Source organism: Molossus molossus, unplaced genomic scaffold, assembly GCF_014108415.1.
Source record: "Molossus molossus isolate mMolMol1 unplaced genomic scaffold, mMolMol1.p scaffold_m16_p_8, whole genome shotgun sequence".
NCBI lineage: Eukaryota > Metazoa > Chordata > Mammalia > Chiroptera > Molossidae > Molossus > Molossus molossus.
In genome coordinates this window covers 24,433,012-24,456,420 of record NW_023425402.1, presented here as the reverse complement: position 1 = coordinate 24,456,420, position 23,409 = coordinate 24,433,012, and the positions used below count along the sequence as shown (strand labels likewise).

The 23,409-nt window shown below is 36.9% G+C and overlaps 1 protein-coding gene across 3 annotated transcripts in view; it reads right to left on the bottom strand.

The window, feature by feature from the left end:
• Positions 1-23,409, bottom strand: part of LOC118621157 (muscular LMNA interacting protein) — a 251,384-nt gene that overhangs the window by 63,353 nt on the left and 164,622 nt on the right. For all 3 annotated transcript variants that reach the window (XM_036248472.1, XM_036248473.1, XM_036248474.1), the window contains one exon: positions 8,750-8,794. In XM_036248472.1, coding sequence (XP_036104365.1) covers positions 8,750-8,794 — 45 coding nt within the window. The remainder of the gene's footprint in view (positions 1-8,749; positions 8,795-23,409) is intronic.

The window sequence follows — 23,409 nt, the reverse complement described above, 5'->3', positions numbered from 1 at the left end:
TCATTTACCTAACCAAAATGTGCTTATATCCCCTTGCCAATGCATTAAGTCAATCACCACTGTACTTAACACATATTTATTGGGGGCATTCTTGGTGCCTGACAGCATTCTCATTCTGGACATGGTAGGATAGACAAATTGAGCACATTCACTAAAGCCCATAACAACTTTTCTTTTCTGGAAACTGCACCCTCTTCAGGTCCCGAAACCCACAGAGCTAGGCCTCCAGAAACCATGTTCACATTATGTATGATGAAATCAGGGTGGCCTCCTGATCTAAGTGAGTGAGCAGTGGGCACCAAACAGATTTTCTCTCCCAAATGCAGACCAAGTATTTAAATGCTCCGTGGTCACTTTGGAAGAATGGAATTAAAACATGTCAATTTGGAAGCCATGGGAAAGCCTTCATCTGCTATAAAACAGATCTGATAAGCTTAAGAAAGATAAAGCAAAGTGCATGAAGAGGCAGCCCAGAGAGCAGAGACACATGAGGGTCGCCTTCCAGAATGAGTTTCAAAATATTTCTAGGGCCCACCTACATTTTTGTCCCCAGGCTCCCTAAGACTTCCCTTTTCTTTTACACTAGATTCCCACCATTTTTTCTTCTCAAAGTCAGGTTTACTTCTGTAATTTGCCATTAAAAAGTTTTAGCTAATAGACCAATCATTCAAGATTCATAAACTTGTACCCAATGTCAGTTTGATGGAAGAAAGAGAGAGAGAAATCTAGTTTGGGGCAATTTCAAAATGATGTTTCACAAACACCAAAATCTTGTTATACTGTAAAATGTCACAAAATGATTGATAAGTTTGCAAAAACATCCCAAACAAGAATTCAATAAAAATTGTGACTGTTTTTCTGTCTAAGCATTTTGCTGTAATCCTTCTTTTCCACCCCATTTCCTTTCGGAAAAGAGTAAATTAGCTCTCCTCAGTCAATGCTGAGGCTCACAAGTTAAGCCTTAAGGGACTACATCTATCTCTCCGCTCTATAAACCACCTGAAATATTTTGGGTCTTGAATAAATGTTGCTCTGCAACACTTTTTTCAATCGATATTTTCCCAGTTGTCTCTTATATATATATGCCAACTGAGAAAAGTTTCTGTCTTCCCCAGGCTGAGAAATATTTCCCTCTTAAGAAACTCTAATTTCTCTCAAGGGGAAAAAACGAGCAACTAACATCCAATTATACATGGAGTCACACAGTTGAGTCCATGTATAAGAGCAATATCCCTCCAGTAAACTCAACACAAGAACACAGTCCAGGCAGTTCCTGATTTCTGCAGCCACTTATAATAAGGGAGATGCCTGATATTTGAGTCATGATCCTAAGTTGTCCAGATTTTCTCTCTTTTCCACTTGACTTCCTATTTCATTTCTCCTTCCTTCTGCTCCTACTTCTGTGCCTTCTCCTTCTCTCCTGCCCCTTTGTGAGACAGGAAATCAAGACAACACTAGTACTCAGGGCCTACCAGATTCTAAAACCAACATGAAGCTTTAAGGGCTAAGCTTTGTGGCAGTATGCAGAAAGATAAGAGCAAAGAGAAGAAATCTGACTCAGAGCGCTTGACATGCTAAGAGAATCTCTTTGCCAGAAAACATGACCACTGGTCCCTGTATTACTAGCAGGCAGATGTTTTGGGTTATCCTGGCCTGGAGCCTTTCACTCAGATTTCCTCTCTTGGGATCATCATTCTCCATGATGAGACCAGAAGAGGACACTTCTGGTTAGTTTGGTATCAAGTACCTTCAATATCAGAGCCAGTTCCTGATGCTTAATCTTTGGTTCTCTACCAGCCTCTGCTCCTTAGTTCCTATGAGTTTCATGAATTTGATGGTTATCTGACTATAGATTTCCCAGATGCTTTCTTCTTGGACTCTGTCCCCAGATTTGGTCTGCCTGAAGTCTCAGAGTTTTATTCATTCAAATTTGCTTACTTGGTTTTGACATGTTTGCCTTGAATCTTAGATTATATTTATCACTTCTTGTTTAGTCCTAATTTTCCCCTGCACCTTGATGTGTTATCACTCAGTAGTCAGTATTTCATAGACACAGAGGCCAACTCTAGGCAAAACAAGGCTAGATATAGTTTGCCTTGGATATTGTTCACATTTCCCTCCCACCCCTTCACTCACGCCACTCTAACACCCTCTGTAACCGCCCCTCCTTGGGAGTTTGCACTTGCTCTTTGCTTTGTCTGGAACTCTTTTCTCCCTTTCCAGGATTAGAATCTCCACCTGTTCCTCTTACCTGCATTATTTTTCATAGTAGTTATCACAATCAGACATTAATTCATATTTATTATCTTGCTTTTTCCACTAGACTATAGTGGACTATAGGCTATAAGCTTTTTCCATAGACTATAAGCTCTATGAAGCCAGAAATCACTGTTTTGTTCTCTTCTGTATTTCCAACACCTAGAACCGTGTCTGAAACTTAGGAGATACTAGATAAACATTTTAACGATGCATAACTTAATTGACATGCAGAAGCCCAGGATGCTGGCTATAATCCATTATGGAGCCTTAACGAGCATCAGTTGCTGGCTTGGGGTCTTCAATTATTTTTTCTGAATTTAACTTTTGATTACAGTATAACCCAGGAAGAGGAAACTACAGGATAGAAGATCCATACTGCCTTTCACAAATAGAGGACCAGAAGGAAAGTGGATTAGTGGCTCTACCCTCAATGATAATGAGTAAAAGGCTGAAGTTATCAACTCTAACCAATATAAGAAGTCAAGGCCAGATAACAGTTCTTTAGAGACTTTATAAGATTTAACCCTCTCCATTAAAAAAAATGTAGTTTGTGCCCCCTGTTTGCTTATGGTAATAAGAAATAAAACAAAACCAAATAACAATACTGTCGTCATTTTTTGAGAATTCAAAATTCATGTGAAACTCAGGATCTGATATCTAGCTCTATTGTTAGTTCTGAGGGAGATCAAGTCCAAGAGATAGAGTATGTGGAGTCCCCAGAGCCTGTGGGCAGGTTTTAATGGCCTGTGAGGCACTGAACTAAGTCTGCTATTCATTTGTGTTTATAACTCATCAAGTACACTTATACTTCAACATTGCTACTCAGGCCACTGAAACACTAGACATTGTTTCTGCCCTGTGGAACTTATAATCATAATTCTGTGACAACAAGTTAGTACTGCCGCTGGCTAGAGACCAAAGTTGAAAATTAATTGCCAGTCCTGACCTAGAAAATCCATTACTAATATTTTTAAATAATGGCTTCTTAGAACATCTTTCATAAATTAGTAACTTCAACTAGTATTGGTGTTTTTAATGGTCTTTGACTACAGAAGTTCTGAGGTGGTCGTGATAAGGGAACAAACAAATCAAAGAATAGGGTCCCAGTCTTTAAAGGCTTATTTTTATCCTTTTGATGAAATAAGATGTGTAATAAAACAGCAAAAATGTAATAAAACACAGAAAATAGAAATTTCTGTGAGCCTGGTTAGGGATTCTACCAATTTGAAAGATCCAAAGGGTCTGTGAATGCACCAGAGTTGTTTCTGTTACCATCTGCTTTAGCCTTGTCTTTATTCTATGGTGTTATTTATTTTTTTAAAAGAGTTTCTGTGGCAACAAGCTTAGAAACTCAAAAACATTCTACCAGTCAAGATTGTTGATAAAAGCATTGTTCTCTAAATTATATAGCTGATTTACTCATTCAGTTGATAAATGTTTATTAGCTCTAATTATTTTTTAAATAAACATTATATCCTCAAAGCAAATTCTTAACCTTTGTATCCCACTCAAAGAAATATCTCAAATTTTAAAACACTACAATTTTTAAGATTGGAGGAATAAACAGGAAAAAGCAAAAACAGATTTTTATACCACCCATTTGCCATGGGACTGTGGAGAGGGCATTGTAGATATCTGTAGTTCATGTTTTTTTTGGAGGAGGTTCATCAGAATAAGGAAAATAACAATTCCTGCCATACTAACTGACAAAGTGATTGTGAGAATCCAATGAGATAATATGCTTGACAGAACTTTATAAACACACACACACACACACACAGCATAAAAAAAATTTTGAAAGAAAAAAATTTCTTCTATTTTCACATTTAAAATATAGTGTTATTTCTAAATAATCTATACTATACATAAAAGTACCTACCTGATGTGTTTTTTTCCAAAATAAAATTTATAATCAGTATGGCGATTGTACAAAATAAACATAAGATTTCAATAATTATAAACCGTACCCCATGGCTCAAGAAATATTGTGTGAAAAGTACACAATACAGATTGGCCTGATTGAAATATTTCCATGGTCAGAGAAAAGACAATAGCATGATTCAAACCTGAGGAGGCGTATATGATAAATGCTATAGCATTTAAGTATGTTGTGTCAAGGAAAAACTCGTCAAGGACAAGCTGCCTTCACTCTTGAAGAAGACATCAGTTCTACACAAAAGCTTCCAGGGCCGCATTTTCTGAACAACAGAGACTCAAGAGCCCTCAGGAGGATGAGTCATGCACCACTAAAGCAGGACACACCAGCTGGCATTCAGAACCAGGAACAAAGTATCTGCAAGTTTAAGCACTCTTCTTTATACTGTTCCAGGAAACTGTATTTGCTTTTACCTGTATATGACCATGTGGCTTATTTTTTACATCTATTGTTTGCTACTCTCTAGATTCAGTATTCCATCATGGGAAACAATGAACATTTTGTAATGGCATGAACTTTCTAAAGCAAAAACCAAATATCCTCTAAACTACACCCCTCTACCTACCTCAAAGGAAGACTGAGCTTCCCCGTCTTGTAGAACCCAAACTGTTTTCTTATCTGGAGAGAAGAGATCCTACCAGCCTCTGTTCATATTGTGATGATGCAGCTCAGAAACTAGGAAAGCATGTGAAGTTTCAACCCAGCTCCTCCTTTCCTTTGCTCCCTTTATTACGCTAGGGGAAGCACCACTCACGGGTGCAAAACCTCAGCATCCTAATGACTCTATCCAGTCTTCTCCAGTAAGTGATTACATCTTTGCAGGCAATGCTAAAATGCCAGCTGGACCTAGATGCCAAATGAATGTCCCTCCTTCCCAGAGGCCCGATTTCCCAATTCATTCATTGACCTTTTCTTATTCCCCTCAAATTATTTAAAATCTATAAGAATTCATTTTGAAAGTCACATGGAATAAGGATGACTACTAACACTGTGATCTTGGATAACCCATTTAAACGCTGTGAGTCTGTGTTTTTATTTGTAAAAATGGTCGATCATAGTATCTCAGAGATAATATTTTGGAGATTTTGTACAATAATAACACCTTCCATATGGACAGGTGACATCACATATTCTGGTAGGTGAGCCGGAGGAGGTATACCAATCTCCATTTCATAGAGGAGTATTTCCAATACTTATCTCTAAGTTTCTTTCCAGTTTTGATGTACTGTGATATTGTTTAACGGAAAAAGAGAATCTAAAGCACAGATTGGTGAATTAGTTTCATAAGAGCCTCCAAACTATCTCCCTGTGATCACCACTAAATAATTTGGATTCCAGAGTAAAGATGAAAATATATTTTAAAAGTAAGGGTCAGGTAATTTTTTTCCTTTTGAATGTTGAATTGGCACAGTGGCAATGTAAAGAAGCAAATATATAAGCCAAGTCAAAAAGAAAAAAATTATGAAAAAATGATATACCCTTAAAAAGCAAAATGGCTTCTTATTAAGCTTTTGCTACCACAGCAACTTATATATTTTCACTTCAACCATTATATTTATTATTATTTATTATATTATTATATTTCTCACCTAAAATAGAAATCAAATAATTTCAACTACTTATTTTATACAAAACAAACATTGACTTATTTAATTATTTATAATTTACCACATATTCGCAGTAATTTTCTTTTTTGTGCTACACATACAAGTATACATATATATAAACAAAAAACAATATACCAGAATTACCTGTTATGTGGCATCTATATGTGGGTGTATGTTATAAGCACACGTAAATGTGTGTGTGTGTATATATATAGTTTTGTTTTTCAAAAGCATTCTATTTACTTAAATTATTCAGAACTTAATCCTGAAGAGAATTCATGATGGTAAATATTGAAAAATCCATTCATAAAAGTGAAAAACAGTATCATTTCATTCATAAATTATTTTACTTAAAAGTAAAAATATTATAAATCCTTTAAAAAAGGCCATAGAACATCCCCACATGCAATTATTTCTAGTGTATTTTATTCCCAGGTAATGTAAATACAGGGTTATTGTCATAAAATGAAATCAAAGTGATTGGATTAAATAATCATATCAATGCAGGATCTTTTTTTTTAAGTGATAAGCTTACTTGACAATAATCTCCTTCAGAAGCCTACTTATATCTCAAGGGCATTTGGGTATTAAAATTTAATTTAAAACTTGGTTAAGAAATTCCTTGAATCCTTTAGAGAAATGGTCTACGGTAAATGCAAAGACATTATCAAAGTCAGTCAAAGCAATGCTTTGTGTTTTTCCCCCTAGAGAACAAAAGATAAAATTTATAGAATTATTTTATTATGCAGGAAAAGGTTTATATATTATATTTACAATGAGTTGCTTTTACTATGTCCCATTTTATGAAGTCATGTATATTTATTTCTCTGAAATAGTTTCTTAAAATATTAAATCAAGAGCTGTCATATATGTCAGTCTGATAACATATACACTCAGAAAATAAATATTTGTGTATAACCAAATATATATTTAAACACTCAATATCTAAAATCTGTATATTTTAAGCTTTGAGTACAATTATATATGAGGATATTAAAAATATTCTTGATTTTCAACATTACTCTCAAGAAATAAGTATATTATTATGTGAAATATTAAAATAGTTGTAATATTTCAATATCTAAAGTGGAAAACTGTTCATCTTTATTATATTATTGCAGTACCTGTTTCCATGGCAACTCCTTCTCTTCACTGTGCTAATAATGACAGACTCCCAGCACTAGAAAGGCTTGGAAAGTATGTAATAGAATGCTCTCATTGTTCAATTAGGAGTTTCAGGCACAGACTCAGGTTCACAACTTATTTGCTGCCAGTTCAGTAGCTAGTGTGAGAGCAGGACGGATAAGGTGGATCTTTGGCCCCCTTTTCCAGTATTTTTTAAACTATATTGTGCTCCCTGTCACTGTTCTAAACCAACTGACATTAAAATTACACACACACACACACACACACACACACACGTGAGTGCGCATGTAAACACATTCCATACATAAACACTATATGTGTGAAGACCAACATACCTAAGAAGTTTGACTGAATCAAGCTATTTTAAGAGTTAAAATACCCTTTTATGATTTTTCAGAAAAAATAAAAATATTGTGGCATGATAATGACAAGATGACTTGCTGGCCATAGATGCAGGACACTAAAACAATTGCTATAAAAGGGGATAATCAGGATTAAGCAGTGATTTTATCTTCTTAATGTCTCAAGCTGCTTTACTAGAAATTTTTATTAATTTTCCTGAAGGTGCCTATTGTTTAGAAATTTACAATTACAAACAATAAAAGCTAGAACTGTAAAGAAAATATTTAACTGGTAGCTCATCTCATGTTTTTAATTTGCTAAGAAAATGTAATTCTCCTATTTAATCAAATTTGCATCTATAAATAGCAGATTCCAGGGTCTTGGTCTGTGCTGTTCAGGCAGTAGTCACTAGTCCTTGTGTTGAAACTTCAAAATGTGGCTGTGAATTTAAAATATACAGCAGGCCCTGGCTGGTTTGGTTCAGTGGTTATAGCATTGGCCAAACTCTTTGTGGGCCAAAGAGTCGCAGGTTCAATTCCAACTAAGGGCATGTACCTCGGTTGTGGTTCGTCCCTGGCTCTGTTCGGGGTCGTGCAGGGGGAAACCAATTGATGTGTCTCTCTCTCTCCCTCTCTCAGCCTCCCTTCCACTCTATCTGAAGATTAGTAGAAAAATATCCTTGAGTGAGGATAAAAAATAATAATAAAATAAAATAATACTCAGCAGGTTTCAAAGACAGTGTCCAAAAAAAGTAATGTGAAATATCTCAATTTTATACCAATTACATGTTAAAATGATAGTATTTATATATCATTAAGCAAAACATATTTTTGAATATATAATATACATTGTTATAGAATATTACATATAATACATAATAATACATACTATAATTGACCATATGATATAATATTGAATGTGACCTGTTTCTTTTTATTTTTTTTAATATGGCAGTATACTAACAAATTTTAAATTACATATGTGGCCTGCATTTATGATTTTCATTATATTTCTATTGCTCATCAGGGGTCTAGAGGATTCTCGTGCTAATCTTCCTGTCTGAAATATCTTATTTCCCATTTCTTCAAGTCCAGAACCTATCCTACATTACCTAACATGACCTTTTCCTTGAAGACACTTCTATTTCTCCCACTTCTATTTCCTTCTCTCAATTCTAACATCTTGCTTTTGAACCCACCAATTCTATTTTAATGCCACTACTAGAATGCAAGTTACTGGCGAATAAGGTCTACGTGTGGGTTTGTGTATGCTGCAGCATGCAAAACAACCGCATAGTGCTTTAGTAGAGCATCAGTGAATTTTGATTAGAAAAGTAAGCAAAAAAGTATATGTAGTATATTTATTTTCAATTCACTTTTGGTTGGGGGATCAGAAAAAGTTGTCTTGAGTTATCAGAATTTTCTATAATAGGTCTATGACTTAGTAAGAGGATACCTACCAGCTGATTTTCAGATACTGTAGAGGATGGTGAAGAGAGGTTTGCCTGCAAAATAAAAGCATGGTATTTATTTAGCAAAATTCATAATTTAGTAAAAGAACATATCTATGTTACTAAGTATTTTGAAGTTGTTTCATTATTAAAGTAATATAGATTCATCATAGGATTTTGAAAAAGTATAAAATTCAAGGAAAAATATTATGATGCTACCAAAAATGACTTCTAGCATTTTTGGTACATAGCCTTACATTATTTTTCCTGTGTGTTTTTATTCAGCTTGCATAATAGTAAATATGATATTTTACATGTTGATTTTCCTGAACATCTTAGCATAAGCACTATCACAAGGCATCAAAAAATTCTTGAAGGTGCTGGTCAGAATGGCTTGATTTGTTGATTGCCATCCTGTGCACTGATAGGTTGGCAGCTGGATTCCCAGTCAGGGCACATACCTGGGTTACAGGTTTGATCCCCAGTCAGGGAGCATATGAAAGGCAACCAATTCAATGTTTCTTACATCCATGTTTCTCTCTTTCTTTCTCTTTCTCTCTTCCTCTCTCTCTCCCTCTTCCTCCCCACTCCCTTCCTCTCTCTATGCATGTACTTGGGTGAAGATTACAAAAAAAATTCTTCAAGATCACATTATATTTCATCTTCCGTATACTCCACATTTCATTTAATATGCCAGCATTTTTTGATATTTATATTTATTTATGCAAATTCAACCCCCCAAAAAACTCACAGATTTTTCTTCAAGTAACTTTATATAAAAGAAACCCCAAAGTTTTCATGATTTGTGAAATAAAGTGATTTAGTTTTTAAAGTTGTTTTAAATTAAAGACGTCGATATTATTTCTTTTTTAATCCTCACCCAAGGACTTTTTTTTTTTGCATTTATCTTCAGATAGAACGGCAGGGAGAAAGGGAGGAAGAGAGAAACATCGATGTGAGAGAGACATATTGACTGGTTGCCACCCGCATGACCCCAACCAGGGCCAGGGACAAACTGCAACCAAGATACATGCCCTTAGCGGGAACTGAACACAGGTCTCTCTGGTCCGTAGGCCGACACTCTAACCGCTGAGCCAAACCAGCCAGGGCTGATATTATTTTTTTCTCCTTCATTTCTGTATTTCACTCCTTTAGTGTGGATTTTGTTTCTTTCTTACTGAAGTAAATGCTTAGGTAGTTTTTTCAGACCTTACTGTCTTGGACTTTGTCTGAAAATGTTTTATTTTGTTCTCATTCTTGAATGGGAGTTCCACTGGACATAGACTTCTGAGATAAGTCATTGTCCTGCAGCATCTGATGGCCCTGCCCTGCTGGCGCTGGTTCTGTGACTGCTGTCAGTCTAAATGGCATGACGTGGCGGATCAGCTGTCTTCACATTCGGTTAGCATGTAAGATTTTTATTCCTGACATTCTGTACTTTCACTATGATGTGCCTGAGGGTGGATTTCTATTTTTGTATCCTTTTTGAGGACTTGATGTATTCCTTCATTCTGGGTCTGCATCTCTCTCTTCAGTTCTGAAAAATCCTCTGTGATTATCTCTTCAAATGCTACCTTTCTCTGGTTATATCTAATCTCACCTTGTGGAGCTTCTATTAAATATATGTTGGATCTTCTCAATCCATCCTCCATTTCTATAAAATTCCCTTTCAGATTTTTTATCTCATTATGCTGCATTCTGGTGGGTTTCATATATAAGACCAACAGTTTATTAATTTTTCTTCAACTAGACTAGTATGTATAATATGGCAATTAAACTTTAATTTAATAAATGTATTTTTAACTTGTAGAAGTGCTATTTGGTTCTTTTTCAAATATGTTTTTATGGTAACTATAACTTCTGTTAACTATTTTACTATTTTAAATATATTTATAAATTCTTTCCAGATTTCTCTATAGTCCCTCATGGCTAAATCTCCTATTTCTTATATCTACTAACTCTCTCTCATGCCTCTCCCCCATGATAATCTTTCATCATTTTATAGCTTTTTTTAAAAGCTTATCTTTAGTCAGGGTAACTGGTGATGATTTCTGTAGGTGTCTCAGAAGCCCTGCATTGGGAAACTCTCTCTGCAATACATTTCAGATTCACCCTTGTTGGGGCTCTAGGAATTTTACTGGCTCTGAATCTGTTTCCATTTTATTTTATCACCCTGATATTTCCAAACCTCAAGGGTGGCATATCACTACATCTTAAATTTCACAGGTTTAGGACCTACTTTCTTATGGTTGTCTATTCTACTATCCAAGAGTGTAAAGATAATAGATGAATTTATCTTTTTGCTGTTTCATGTATTACGTTCAACGTGGCCTTGTAGGCTCCTGCACAAAAGAAAATCTTTTACAGGTCTTAGACTTGTATGTAGTCAAAGTGAAAACCTAGATTCCTGGCTCCCAGTACCTATGTTCTGAAGTACTTATGCTCTATCAGAGGTTTTAACTTCTTAACACTCTTGGAGTTCCACTTCATTTCTGGCACTCAGAGATTTCTTTCTTTCTTTTAGGTTGTCTTACATAGGCATATTTTAATGGCTATATTTTAGCAAGCATGGCTGCATTTAAATGGGAGTCTGAGTTCCCACATCAGCTAAGCCTTCCACTTTCATGGGAAATAATCAATATACAGATGCACGATTATAATTATACTTAGCTAAAATAAAGTTGTGCTCCTAAATATTTCCATTATTTTTAAAGCTGCAAACATTTCAGGGCTTATTATAGATGTGTCAATATGGGGTTTACTCTCTGAGCGGTGACATATACTAAAATGGAAAACTTGGTGGGTCTCGTGGTATTGCCAAGGACATAGGCGTGTGAATCACCAAACCCTGATGAGGCACCTGCAGTCGCCGTGTGCTTTCTGCTGTTTGTGCCATGCCATTCTCCAGGACGATCACTGCCTGCTGCCATCCTGGTTGCTCTGTGGCAGCAGGATGTCTTAGCTAAGTGCTCCCATCTCTAATTGCTGCAGACCAGGTGAGTGTGCGCTGAGGTTTATGATGCTTCTGTGCTGCAGAAAATTGCCCTCTAGAATGTACATCACAGTGTGGTTACAGGAGGCAGCTAGCTAGATATTAACAAAAAAGAAGGGAGCCAGACAACTAATTAAGCAGATTAACTAGGAAAAGGCAGCTTCAAAGACACTCCAGGGAAGAGTCTCACTATCTGACAAACAGACACTAATCCCTGAGTAGGCAGGAGAGACCGGCTTTCCCATCTCCCCAGGGAACAATGGGCTGGGTCCCTCAGATTGAGGGGGGGGATAAACAGTGAGGGGGAATTTCCTCCGCTGAGGCACGCCAAGACAGCATGGGGGAGGTCCTTCAACTATAAGGATTGCGCAGTGGGAACAGAAATGGTGCCCATAAAGGTGAGGAGAAAAGCCTGGTGAAAAGATTGGATAGGATAAGGGCATGAAATCCCAGAAGATCCAGGAAAGAGATTAGATAGTTTGACAGAAGGCCTGCTCTTTCCTACGTCCAAAGAAATATAAGCAAAGCTTAACAAAGGCTCGTGTTGGTAGCACTCGTTCATGCTCTCTCTCTTCAGCACCCATGCAGGCTGAAGGCAGTGCTGATCATGGGCTGGAAGGGAACAGAGACGGCTGGACTGCTGGAGCCCTGGGTGCTGGGCTAATGGCATGCCCCTCCGGGTCCTGGCCTCCTCCTGGGCTTGGTGGGGACAATGCAGGCCTGTGCCCCAGACGCTGGACTTCTTCTACGGCAAACAGAGCTGAGCCACCTGGTCGTGAATGAGACATCACCTAAGCCCTTCTTTTGTTTTTCCTCCAAAAAATCTTGCGACTGTACCTTCTATCCTCCTACGCATGTATCCCCGAAATGCATTTTCTGTGATACTGTGGAAGAATCCTCTTTTCTCCGGCGACAGACTGGCTGCTTTCCCTTTCCTGCCCAAGAGGCTCAGATAGAAAAGGCCTGCTTCAGGAAGATCTTAGATGTTACCGTTTGCCTAATTTGAATTGAGTATGGTAAACAAGAAGGACGTCAAACAAGTGTGACACGCCTCCATCCAGGGAACCCCCTCCTCCAACTTAATCTAGGACACTGTAAATTTAGTTCCTCCATCATCTGGTTCTTACCTCTCATTAGACCTCTAGTTGCTAAAATTCTCCTACTCATTTTTGGACCAGGCCTTTTTAACCTTCTTGTCAAAGTTGTCACCTCTAGGATACAATGAGAAGACCAGCTCGCCCAGCAGAACCGTCCTCTCCACAACCACATGCTGTCTTCTAAGGACAGTAACAGACTGGACACCGCGAAGGAACAAGGAGGAGCTGCAGTCTGTGTTACAGGAGCTGGGACCTCTACTCCCTTGTGCTAAGAGGTCTTTTCTTCACTTGTCTCTCCTCTCTGCTGCTGCCTATGTTTGCTCTCCGGTTTTGTCTGTTCCTTACACTTGCTGATTTGCTGCCTTCCTATTCCAGCTCCAGATCGGAACTTCACTCTTTCCTCTGATCCCTCGCTGTGGCCCCAGGTGCCAAACAGCATTCCCTGGCCCTGCAGCCCACCTCTGCGCAGCCTGGGCTCCTCACAGTGGGGGCTGCCGCCTGTCAGAGTGCCCACCTGGGGCCCGCAGCTTGCCACAAGTTTCCTGATCCTGCTGCAACCGCTGTGGCTTGTTTGCACCCCAGGGGCCACGTGCATGTGCCCCAGGGCACCAAGTTCCCCAAGCTGTGCAGTTAAATATAAGAAATTATGCCTCCAAGTCCCAAACTTCCCAGACCCCAGCCCTCATTAATGCTCCTGCAGCTATACAATAAATAGAAAGGCTTTACTTGCAAGTACTTACAGAAATGGAGAGGGTTATATGAAACCATTTTGGAAAATAATTTTTTTAACTATTTTTTTTTTAATCCTCACCTGAGCATATTTTTCTATTTATCTTCAGTTAGAGTGGGAAGGAGGGAAAGAGAGAGAAACATCAACATGAAAGGGACACATCGACTGGTTGCCTTCCTCACAACCCTGACCAGGGCTGGGGATGAACCACAACAGAGGTACATGCCCCTGACCGGAATCAAACCCGTGGCTCATTGGTCTGCACGCGGACGCTCTAACTGCTGAGCCAAATCGGCCAAGGCTAGAAAATAATTTTAAAAGAACCTCCACAACTCCTGTGCCTTCTCATTCCCAGGGGTATCCAGCAATTTATGATCTTCTTAGAGAAGGCTGATAAGATTTTCCCCCAGAGCCCAAAGTGCTGTCTCTGGCTGGCTGGCCCAATTAATATACGTAGGACACCAAGGATCTTCTCTAAACCCTCCCAAGTCCTGTCTTTTAAAGCACCTTTTTCGAGAGAACATCAGGAATGACATAACAGACACCTCTCTTCCCTTCCACGGGTGGCTGCCCTCTGTCTACTAGGGCCCTTGAAGGACCAGAGCTGCTGAAATATGAAAGGCAGAGAAACAGGTCAGAAACCTGACTACTAAAAGCCAGAGTTATAGGACAAGTTTTCCACCCAAGGCATTGGAGGTACTAGGCACCCCTCGCACAGACAGACATGAGGGGTGGAACCTCTCGCAAGGCCAGATACGGCTGAAAGCCCTCAAGCAGGGATGCCTTGCTTGAGGAAAAGGGCCATACTTACCATCTGGGTGGAGTTAAGGCCACCTGACTGAGTAGAGTGAATCCAGTTAAGCAGTACCTAATCCCCACTCTGAAGATAGGGTAACCTCAGAAGATAGGGTAACACTCTATACCCAGACAAAAAGTATATTGCAATCTTCAGGAAGGCCTTCACCCCTGTTGAAGGAGGGTTAAGACATGGGTCTGCAAGGGTCTGCATGGGTCTGGGGACACCAAGGTCAGAAACGGGGTCACACATCCTCCCGGGTTTTGGTCCTGTGACACGGGGCTGCAGAGCTTGGAGGACATTCAAGCCTCCCTTAGATATCCAAGTACTTCCTCTCTTACAAGGAAGGAAATCTCTCTCCCCAAAGACAATGGGCAATACCACATCAATCACAGTCCCTTGAGAAACCCCTTTTGGAGTGCGTACTGAAATGTGACCCTGAGTCCCTAAACTTTTTTTGCAACAAGGCCTAGCCCCAATATAAAGTGGGTTATGGAGAGGTTTGGCTAATTAAATGGCATCATGAAGTTTAATATTGTCTTGCAGCTAGGTCTGTTTTATGGGATCCAAGGAAAGGGACAGAAGTTACAGAGAATTGGCTTTATGAAACCCAAGTCCTTCTAGGAGGAGTTTGCATTTCTTTTCCTCTACCTCTGAGATGCAAATGCCTGGTCTTTTTCAAGAATTCTCATCTAGGCCATCTTTTAGTATGCACATTTCTGGAAAGTAGTTTTGAAACACTGATTGGTAGACAAGTCTTAAATTTACCTGCTTTTGGCTTTTTATTACAGAGAAACTAAGAAAAAAAATTGGAACTGGTAATGAATGTCATATACCTTATTAGAAGTATATCTCATAAAAGTGTAAGTGTAATTACCAATAGAAGAGCTTGTGTTTCTAGAAGTTATGAAATGTGTTTGCCAATCTAAATAATGCTAATTGCTTACTTTTTAGCAGTCTAATACAGAGTTGGAGTTTGGTTCTTTTCCATTCTATTAAAAGGACAAGGATTTTCCTTTTGCTTTATATTTTTCTTCCTACCTGATCCCTTCAGAATTTGGCAACTCTTAATGAGTATTGTTATTTTCATGGCAATATATTTGTTTGCATGAATTCAATAAGAAGCTGTTCTCTTAATAAAAGGACACATAAAACCAGTTTCCAATTGTGGTTTTATTAACCAGAACTTTAACTGAAATTTCATGTCTGAAAGAGACATGCCTGGACTCTGGATGTCACCAGAAAGTTTTAAGGACTTAATATTGACTTTAAAAGCTGATTAAAAAAACACACAAAAAAACCCTTGGAGAAATAACCTAGGCATTTGCTTGTTTATGTGGTTCATGGCAGACTTTCCAGGTAAGGAATGAAAGTTGCTTTCCTGGCAGATATCAAAGAAAAAAAAAAAAAAAGACATTTTGGGGGACCCAAGAACTTGAGGAATCTATCCAAACCTATAGGTATTGCAGGCAGAAGCTGATAACTGTTTGGCTTGGCTTTTTTGCCCTGAAAGGCTAATTAAAGCTCAATAGGGCAATTCCTTATGAGATTTCAGCAAAGCAGATTTATTTTTATTTATTTAGTTAGTTAGTTTTTAATTTATTAATTTGTTTTTGTTACAGATGGTTCTTATTTTTCTCCCATTGACATCCTCCCCTTCCCCCCAATCCCATCCCCAGCTTTGTTGTCTATGTTCATTGGTCATGCACACATGCAAGTAAATTCTGTGGTTTATCTCTTCCCTCTGCAACCTCCCCTCCTCTGAGGCTTTTCAGTCTATACCCTACCTCTATGTCTCTGGGTTAATTTTGTTCAGCAGTTTGTTTAGTTCATTATATTCCACAAATAAGTGAGATCATGTAATAATTGTCTTTCTCTGCTTGGCTTTTTTCGCTTAGCATAATATTCTCCAGGTCCTTCCATGCCATCTCAAAGAATAAAAGATCTTTCTTTCTTACAGCTGCATAGTATTCCATTGTGTACATGTACCACAGATTTTTAATCCACTCATCTACTGATGGACGCTTGGGTTGTTTCCAGATCTTAGCTATTGTAAATAGTGCTGCTATGAACATAGGGGTACATATATTTTTTTCTGATTGGTGTTTCAGGTTTCTTAGGGTATATTCCTAGAAATGGGATTACTGGGTCAAATGGCAGTTCAATTTTTAACTTTTTGAGGTAATACCATAGTGTTTCCCACACTGGTTGCACCAGTCTGCATTCCCACCAGCAGTGTACTAGAGTCCCCTTTTCTCCACACCCTCACCAACACGTGTTGTTTGATGATTTGTTAATGATGGCCATTCTGGCAGGTGTGAGGTGATACCTCATTGTTGTTTTAATTGGCATCTCTTCAATGATTAGTGATGTTGAGCATTTCTTCATATGTCTCTTGGCCATTTGTATGTCCTATTTGAAGAAGTGTCTATTTAGATTCTCTGTCCATTTTTTAATTGGGTTATTTGTCTTCCTTTTGTTGAGTTATATGAGCACTTTATATATTTTGTAAATTAACCCCTTATCTGATACATCACTGGTAATTATGGTCTCCCAAATAGTGGGATCCCTTTCCTTTTTGATGGTTGTTTCTTTGGCTGTGCAGAAGCTTTTTAGTTTGATGTAGTCCCATGTGTTCATTTTTTCCTTTGTTTCTGTTGCCTTAGGTGATGTATCAGTGAAAATTCTGCTGCGTATGATGTCGGAGATTTTGTTGCCTACATTTTCTTCTAGAATTTTTATGGATTCACAAGTTACATTTTAGTCTTTTATTCATTTTGAGTTTATTTTTGTGTATAGTATAAGTTGGTAGTCTAGTTTCATTTTTTTGCATGTAGCTGTCCAGTTTTCCCAACACCATTTATTGAAGAGGCTGTCTTTACTCCACTGTATACTCTTGCCACCTTTGTCAAATATTAATTGAGCGTATTGCCTTGGGTCCATTTCTGGGTTCTTTATTCTGTTCCATTGATCTATATGTCTGTTCTTGTGCCAGTACCAGGCTGTTTTGATTACAGTGGCTTTGTAGTATAATCTGAAATATGGTAATCTAATCAATCCTACTTTGTTCTTCTTTTTCAAGATTGCTATAGCTATTTGAGGTCTTTTTTGGTTCCATGTATACTTTTGGAGTATTTGTTCTGGTTCTGTGAAGTATGTTGTTGGTATTTTGATGGAGCTTGCATTGAATCTATAAATTGCTTTGGGTAGTATGGACATTTTAATTATGTTAATTCTTCCAATCCATGAACAAGGTATGTGCTTCCACTTTTTTATATCTTCCTCTATTTCTTTTTTCAATGACCTATAGTTTTCTGTGAAGAAATCTTTACTTCTTTGGTTAAGTTTATTCCTAGGTATCTTAATTTTTTTTGCTGCAATGGTAAATGGGGTTGTCTTTTTAGTTTCTCTTTCTGTGACTTAATCATTGGTGTATAAGAATGTTGTTGGTTTCTTGACATTAACTTTGTATCCTGCTACTTTGCCAAATTAATTTATTAAGTCTAGTAGATTTTTGATGGAATCTTTAGGGTTTTCTATGTACAATATAATGTCATCTGCAAATAATGACAGTTTCACTTCCTCCTTTCCAATTTAGATCCCCTTTATTTTTTCTTCATGTCTAATTGCTGTGGCTAAGACTTCCAGTACTATGTGAAATAAGAGTGATTAGTTTTTGCCCATTGAGTATGATGTTGGCTGTAGGTTTTTCATATATGGCCTTTATTATATTGAGATATGATCCCTCTATTCCCACATTGCTGAATGTTTTTATCAAAAATGGATGCTGGATTTCGTCAAATGCTTTTTCAGCATCTATTGATAGGACCATATGGCTTTTATCTTTTCTTTTGTTTATGTGGTGTATCACATTTATTGATTCAGCAAAGCAGATTTAAAAGAATCTATGTGTCACTCGACCAGTGTGGCTCAGTGGACTGATTGTTGACCCATAGGCTGTGAGGTCCCAGTTCAATTCCCAGTCAGGGTATATGCCTGGGTTGTGGGCTCAGTCTGCATTAGAGGGTATGCAGGAGGCAGCTGGTCAATGTTTCTCTCTTATATGGATGTTTCTATCTTGCTCTTCCTTTCTTTCTCTCTAAAAAATCAATGAAAACATATTTTTAAGAAAGAGCCTATGTGATCAATGGATGTTCTTGTTGTGTTTATGCAAATAATCAGGCCAACTTGAAACTGGACTTAATGCATTAAATTGATCTTAATTTGACTCTTCAATAAAAATCAGGGTGATTTTAGGGGGAGAAATTGTGTTTCAGTAGAAATCATAACTCCTGGCTGTGGATATTAGACTCTGGTTGAGTTAATTGTCTTCAAAGCTTTATTTGTCACTTATAAACTGAACTGAATCCTGAATTATTCTAGTTTTCATCAACCCTCCAAAACTGTTTCAGTTTTCTCCCATCCTTTGACTTTAAATTATTGAGAACTACAACTTTTTTTTTCTAAGGCTATCTATATATGCCACACAGAATTAACCTGAGCACCTGATGACATCACCAGAGATGTTCAAACTAGAGACAAGGAGGATCTATCAGATTGCTACTGCTAGCCCTCATTCCAGCATAAGCCTTACATCTAAAAATCTTCTCGACTGACAGCCTTACAGACTCAGAAACTGGTTTATAATTTGCTCTGGTCATTAGCCTTTGTTTTTTCTTGTTTTCATAGGCATACCCTTTATTAAATACCTGGTCATGGATGAAACATTGAGCATGATATAGCTGGGGGCAGTCCTTTATTTTCACCCCAATAAATCTTGCCACTACCTCTCAATTCCTCCTATGCACATATCCTTTAAATGCATATCCTATGATAACATGAAAAAATCCTATTCCCTCCAGCAACACTGTTTGTTTGTTTGTTTGTTTGTTTGTTTTTTGTTCACCTGGTGTTTTATTCTTAACCTCATAATATGAATAATAATAATATCTTTTGAAATCTTAGGTTTTTCCCTTTAGTTAATTTTATATTATTGCAATGAAAGAATTCTCTATGAATTTCCTAAGTTAAATTAATACGTACTGTGAAATATGCTAAATTAAATGCATCTTGACTAAAACAAAGCATAAATTTTTATCTCAGTAATTATAGGAAAGAAGAGGTTACACATTAAAAGTAAAGTGTTTGCACAATTTAAGTATATTGCTAACATTTATCAGTACAATGTGCTAAATAATACCGAACTATTATAGGGAAAAGATAAAATGATCAGCAAACATATTAATTTAATTAGTGGAAAACCCAAATTACTTTGTATCCAGTCTTCAAAAGTCCCTAAAATTCCTTCACTGGGGATCATGACATAACTATAAGATGCTTTAGACATCCCCAGTACATTTTTATTTCATCTAATATAATGGACTTTATATCACTATTACAAGAAACTATTCCCAGAGGAAGGACAGAATTAAATGTAAACCCCAGGGTGGAGTCATTATCCATAAAGTCACTGTAGATCCTTTACCAAAGAAAAAAAACACCCATTTATATGTTTTATCATGAATACAAACTAGATTCTTTCAACCAACCCAATTATGTTAAACCTTTTGAGAAGCCTTCTTCTGCTTGCCATTTAATACAGGTTAATGGTGTGTGTTAAATATAGTCACTATGGTTATGTTATCAAAATTGTAGCAAGTAATTTTCAAAAAGTGAGAAAATATCATTTGGTGAGCAGGGAGGAGGCTACTATATATGAACAACAGCCTATCAGTCAACTAAACTAAGACTGAGAAGCAACTTGAAGTTCTTAATAATCTTGAAATTGGGTTTGAACAAGCCTCAGTTTTTAGTCATTCGTGCCTATTCATGTTAATGTCAACTGTGAAGAATCACATTAGAGATAAATGTAGGAATGTCTCTTCTGTGAAACAAAATCCCATGATCTATATTCTACATCCTAGATTATGGCACTGTCATGCTTGATGAGGTCTGAAATGTTGATGAGAAGGATACAAGGCATAAAGCTTGTCTCATCAAATCCTTTCTTTTCCTCCTCATCTAGTAGAATCCAGATAATTACTTTCCATTTCCTCCTCAACCATGCTCACATGAGCATACCATAGAATCATTTCTAAACAAACAAACAAAAAAGAGATGACTGATCAGTAGAGTGGAATTTCTTGCTCAAATTGTTTATACCTATTCCGGTAACTCTTCAGATCTCTGGTTATATCCAGTGGAGGCAGATTTGAACTCAGGTCTGGATTTAAGTGGATTGGATTTGAGGCACCTCTTAGCCAGAGATCTATGACTACATTAGTGCACATTACCTCTGAAACATGCCAACCTAGCAACATCTCCAGGCACAGCAACGAGAGGAGCTTGTGAGCTGGCTAAATTGAAGACGATGACCTTTATATGAATATCTGTATATATAGTGGGGAATATTTTTAATAAAGTTTGACACTTTTTAATATATTGTGGTATTTTGAAAGCAATATGTATGCAATTGTAATGACATTTTCTGTCCCTCAAATTCATTAAAATGAGATCTTAACCTGAACACTATATAATATTCCATTACCCTGTCTCTGTTACTTCTCTGGCATTTAAAGTAACTCATGAAATGTAGACAGTTTATAATATAAGCTGTTATCAATAGAATGTGATTTCAACTAATGATTTTTTGATAAATTAGTAATAGGTCCAAATATTTGCCCTATATTCTGATCTTGCTCCTTATTAAGAGTATACTATGGTTTTGAATTGTATGAATAAAATAAATTTAAACTGGTAGTAGTTAATAAAAAATAATAAACATTTATAGAGATAAGTGTAATGCAGAGAAAAAAAATGACATTCTCCTCCAAAGATAATAGAGTTAAAAGAGAATGAAATAGAAATTTAAATAGAAAATTTATTCCTTCACATAGGGGGAAAGAAACTCTTTAAAAATGTGTGTCATCAGAAATAATCACTCATAAATTATCTGATAAATTATGAGTCAATTTACATATAGGCAAGTGATTTAAAACAGTAGAAATATAGTAAAACATTATCATCAGATGTCACCAAATACAAAATTATTAATTCAAAGTTGAAGGTTATTGGGCATGAAGATATTAGTTAGACTCAGAGAATAAATACTTACAGATAAAGTATTTAAGGAAGACAAACTATTCCCAGCTTCTGTAGGTTTACACAAATATTAACATCAAGTGCTTTGCCATGTGGAAGACTTGGATTGGTTTTGCCTACTGTGACTTCTGACACTTTCTTACTTCCTCTGTAAAATGGGGATTTGTAACAGCAATATCCACCGCATAAGACTGATTGATGTAAGGTTAAATGAGATCGTTAAACCTCATTTGGAAGATAAGATTCAAAATATTAGTTACTATTATTATTGAGTTAGGCATCTGTTGAAAACTGAAATGTTGATGATAAATTAATATAACCAATCCCACAAGTGACCTGTGGCGATCACTGAACATGTCATTAGCCTAGTTTAAATTCCATTACACTTAAAAGAACCTAAATCAAATCACAGTTGACCCTTGAACAACGTGGGAATTAGGGATGACTTCCTACACAGTCAAAAACCTGCAGATAACTTTTGACTCCTCCCAAACTTAATTACAAATAGCCTACTGCTGACCAGAAGCCTTACAGATAACTTAAACAGTTGATTAACACATATTTTGTATGCTATATGTATTATATACTATAAACTAGAGAAAGAAAATGTTATTTAAAAATCATAAGGAAAAGAAGATACACTTATACTATTTAATAAAATATAAGTAGAACTGTGAAGTTCAAAACTGTGTTGTTCAAGGGTCAACTGTACTTTAAAATAATCTGCAATTCAAGTATACCATAACTAGAGAAAACTTTGACTTTAATTGCCCTGACTTGCTGGGTAATTTTTACTGCTCTGGGTCATCCTATAAAGCAATGTGGGACATATAACAATATATACAATAAATAATGAGGAAAAAAAAAAACTAGCCCTGCCAGTTTAGTACAGTGGTTAGAGCATCGGCCTGCGGATGGGGGAGTCCTGTGTTCCAGTTCAACCAAGGCCACGTACCTCGGTTGCGATTAGTCCCCGGCCCCAGTTGAGGTAGTGTGGGTGGCAGCCAGTCCACGTGTCCCTTTCATATCGATGTTTCTCATTTCTCTTTTTCTCTTTCTCTCTTTCTTTCTTTCTCTCTCTCTCTCCCGTCCCCCCCCCCCCCTCCTCTCCTCTCCTTGCCACTCTGTCTTTGAAGATAAATGTAAAAATATCCTCAGGTCAGGATTCAAAAAAGAAAGAAACTAATTGTCTTACATTGGTTTCCTTGTCTTTCAATGGAGAAAAGTCAGCCTTTGAAATTAGTCATACATTTTCTCATTATTTAATTAAACCTTTTATAATCATCTCAGAAAATTTGGAAATCCAGTGGACATACTGATACACTAAAATCTAGCAACTTTATAAGTTTGTTTTAACATCAATCAGTTCTCTGGACAGCTTTCCTCTAATTTCTATACGAAAGTATCTTGTTCATTGACTATTTTAATTGTTTACCGTCTTCACTATTATATGCTTCAGAAATGGGACCCTCATACTGTGTTCATCTCTCATCCTAGTAACTCCTCAGTGAGTACATGGGAGACACACAGTAATTATTTGTCAAATCAATGAACAAAATTGTAAAAAATAGCATTGGTACTAGAAAATACTGACTAGAGTTTCCACCAGTCAATTCATAGATATTATACTTTTAAAGAACACCCAGAAATAGGGACTTTGAATGATCTGTGCTAATCTGTTAAGGATATCCTCAAAACTTTTTTCTTGGATCTAACTTAAGTCTTCTCTCTATTTTCCTCTGTGGTGCAGGAGTTGGTAAATTTCATGATCCCTGCTTTGAGTCTTAGATAAAAAACTCTACAAAGTCAATAACACATCAAGTCCCAGCAGGTATATCTTGTAAAGATACCTACTTTCTTCAAAGTTTTGAAGAGATATGGTAAATATTGAAATGTTAAAGTCTGTAGACTTCTCTGATTCACAAATATATCAGACATCACTTTGTAAATGTA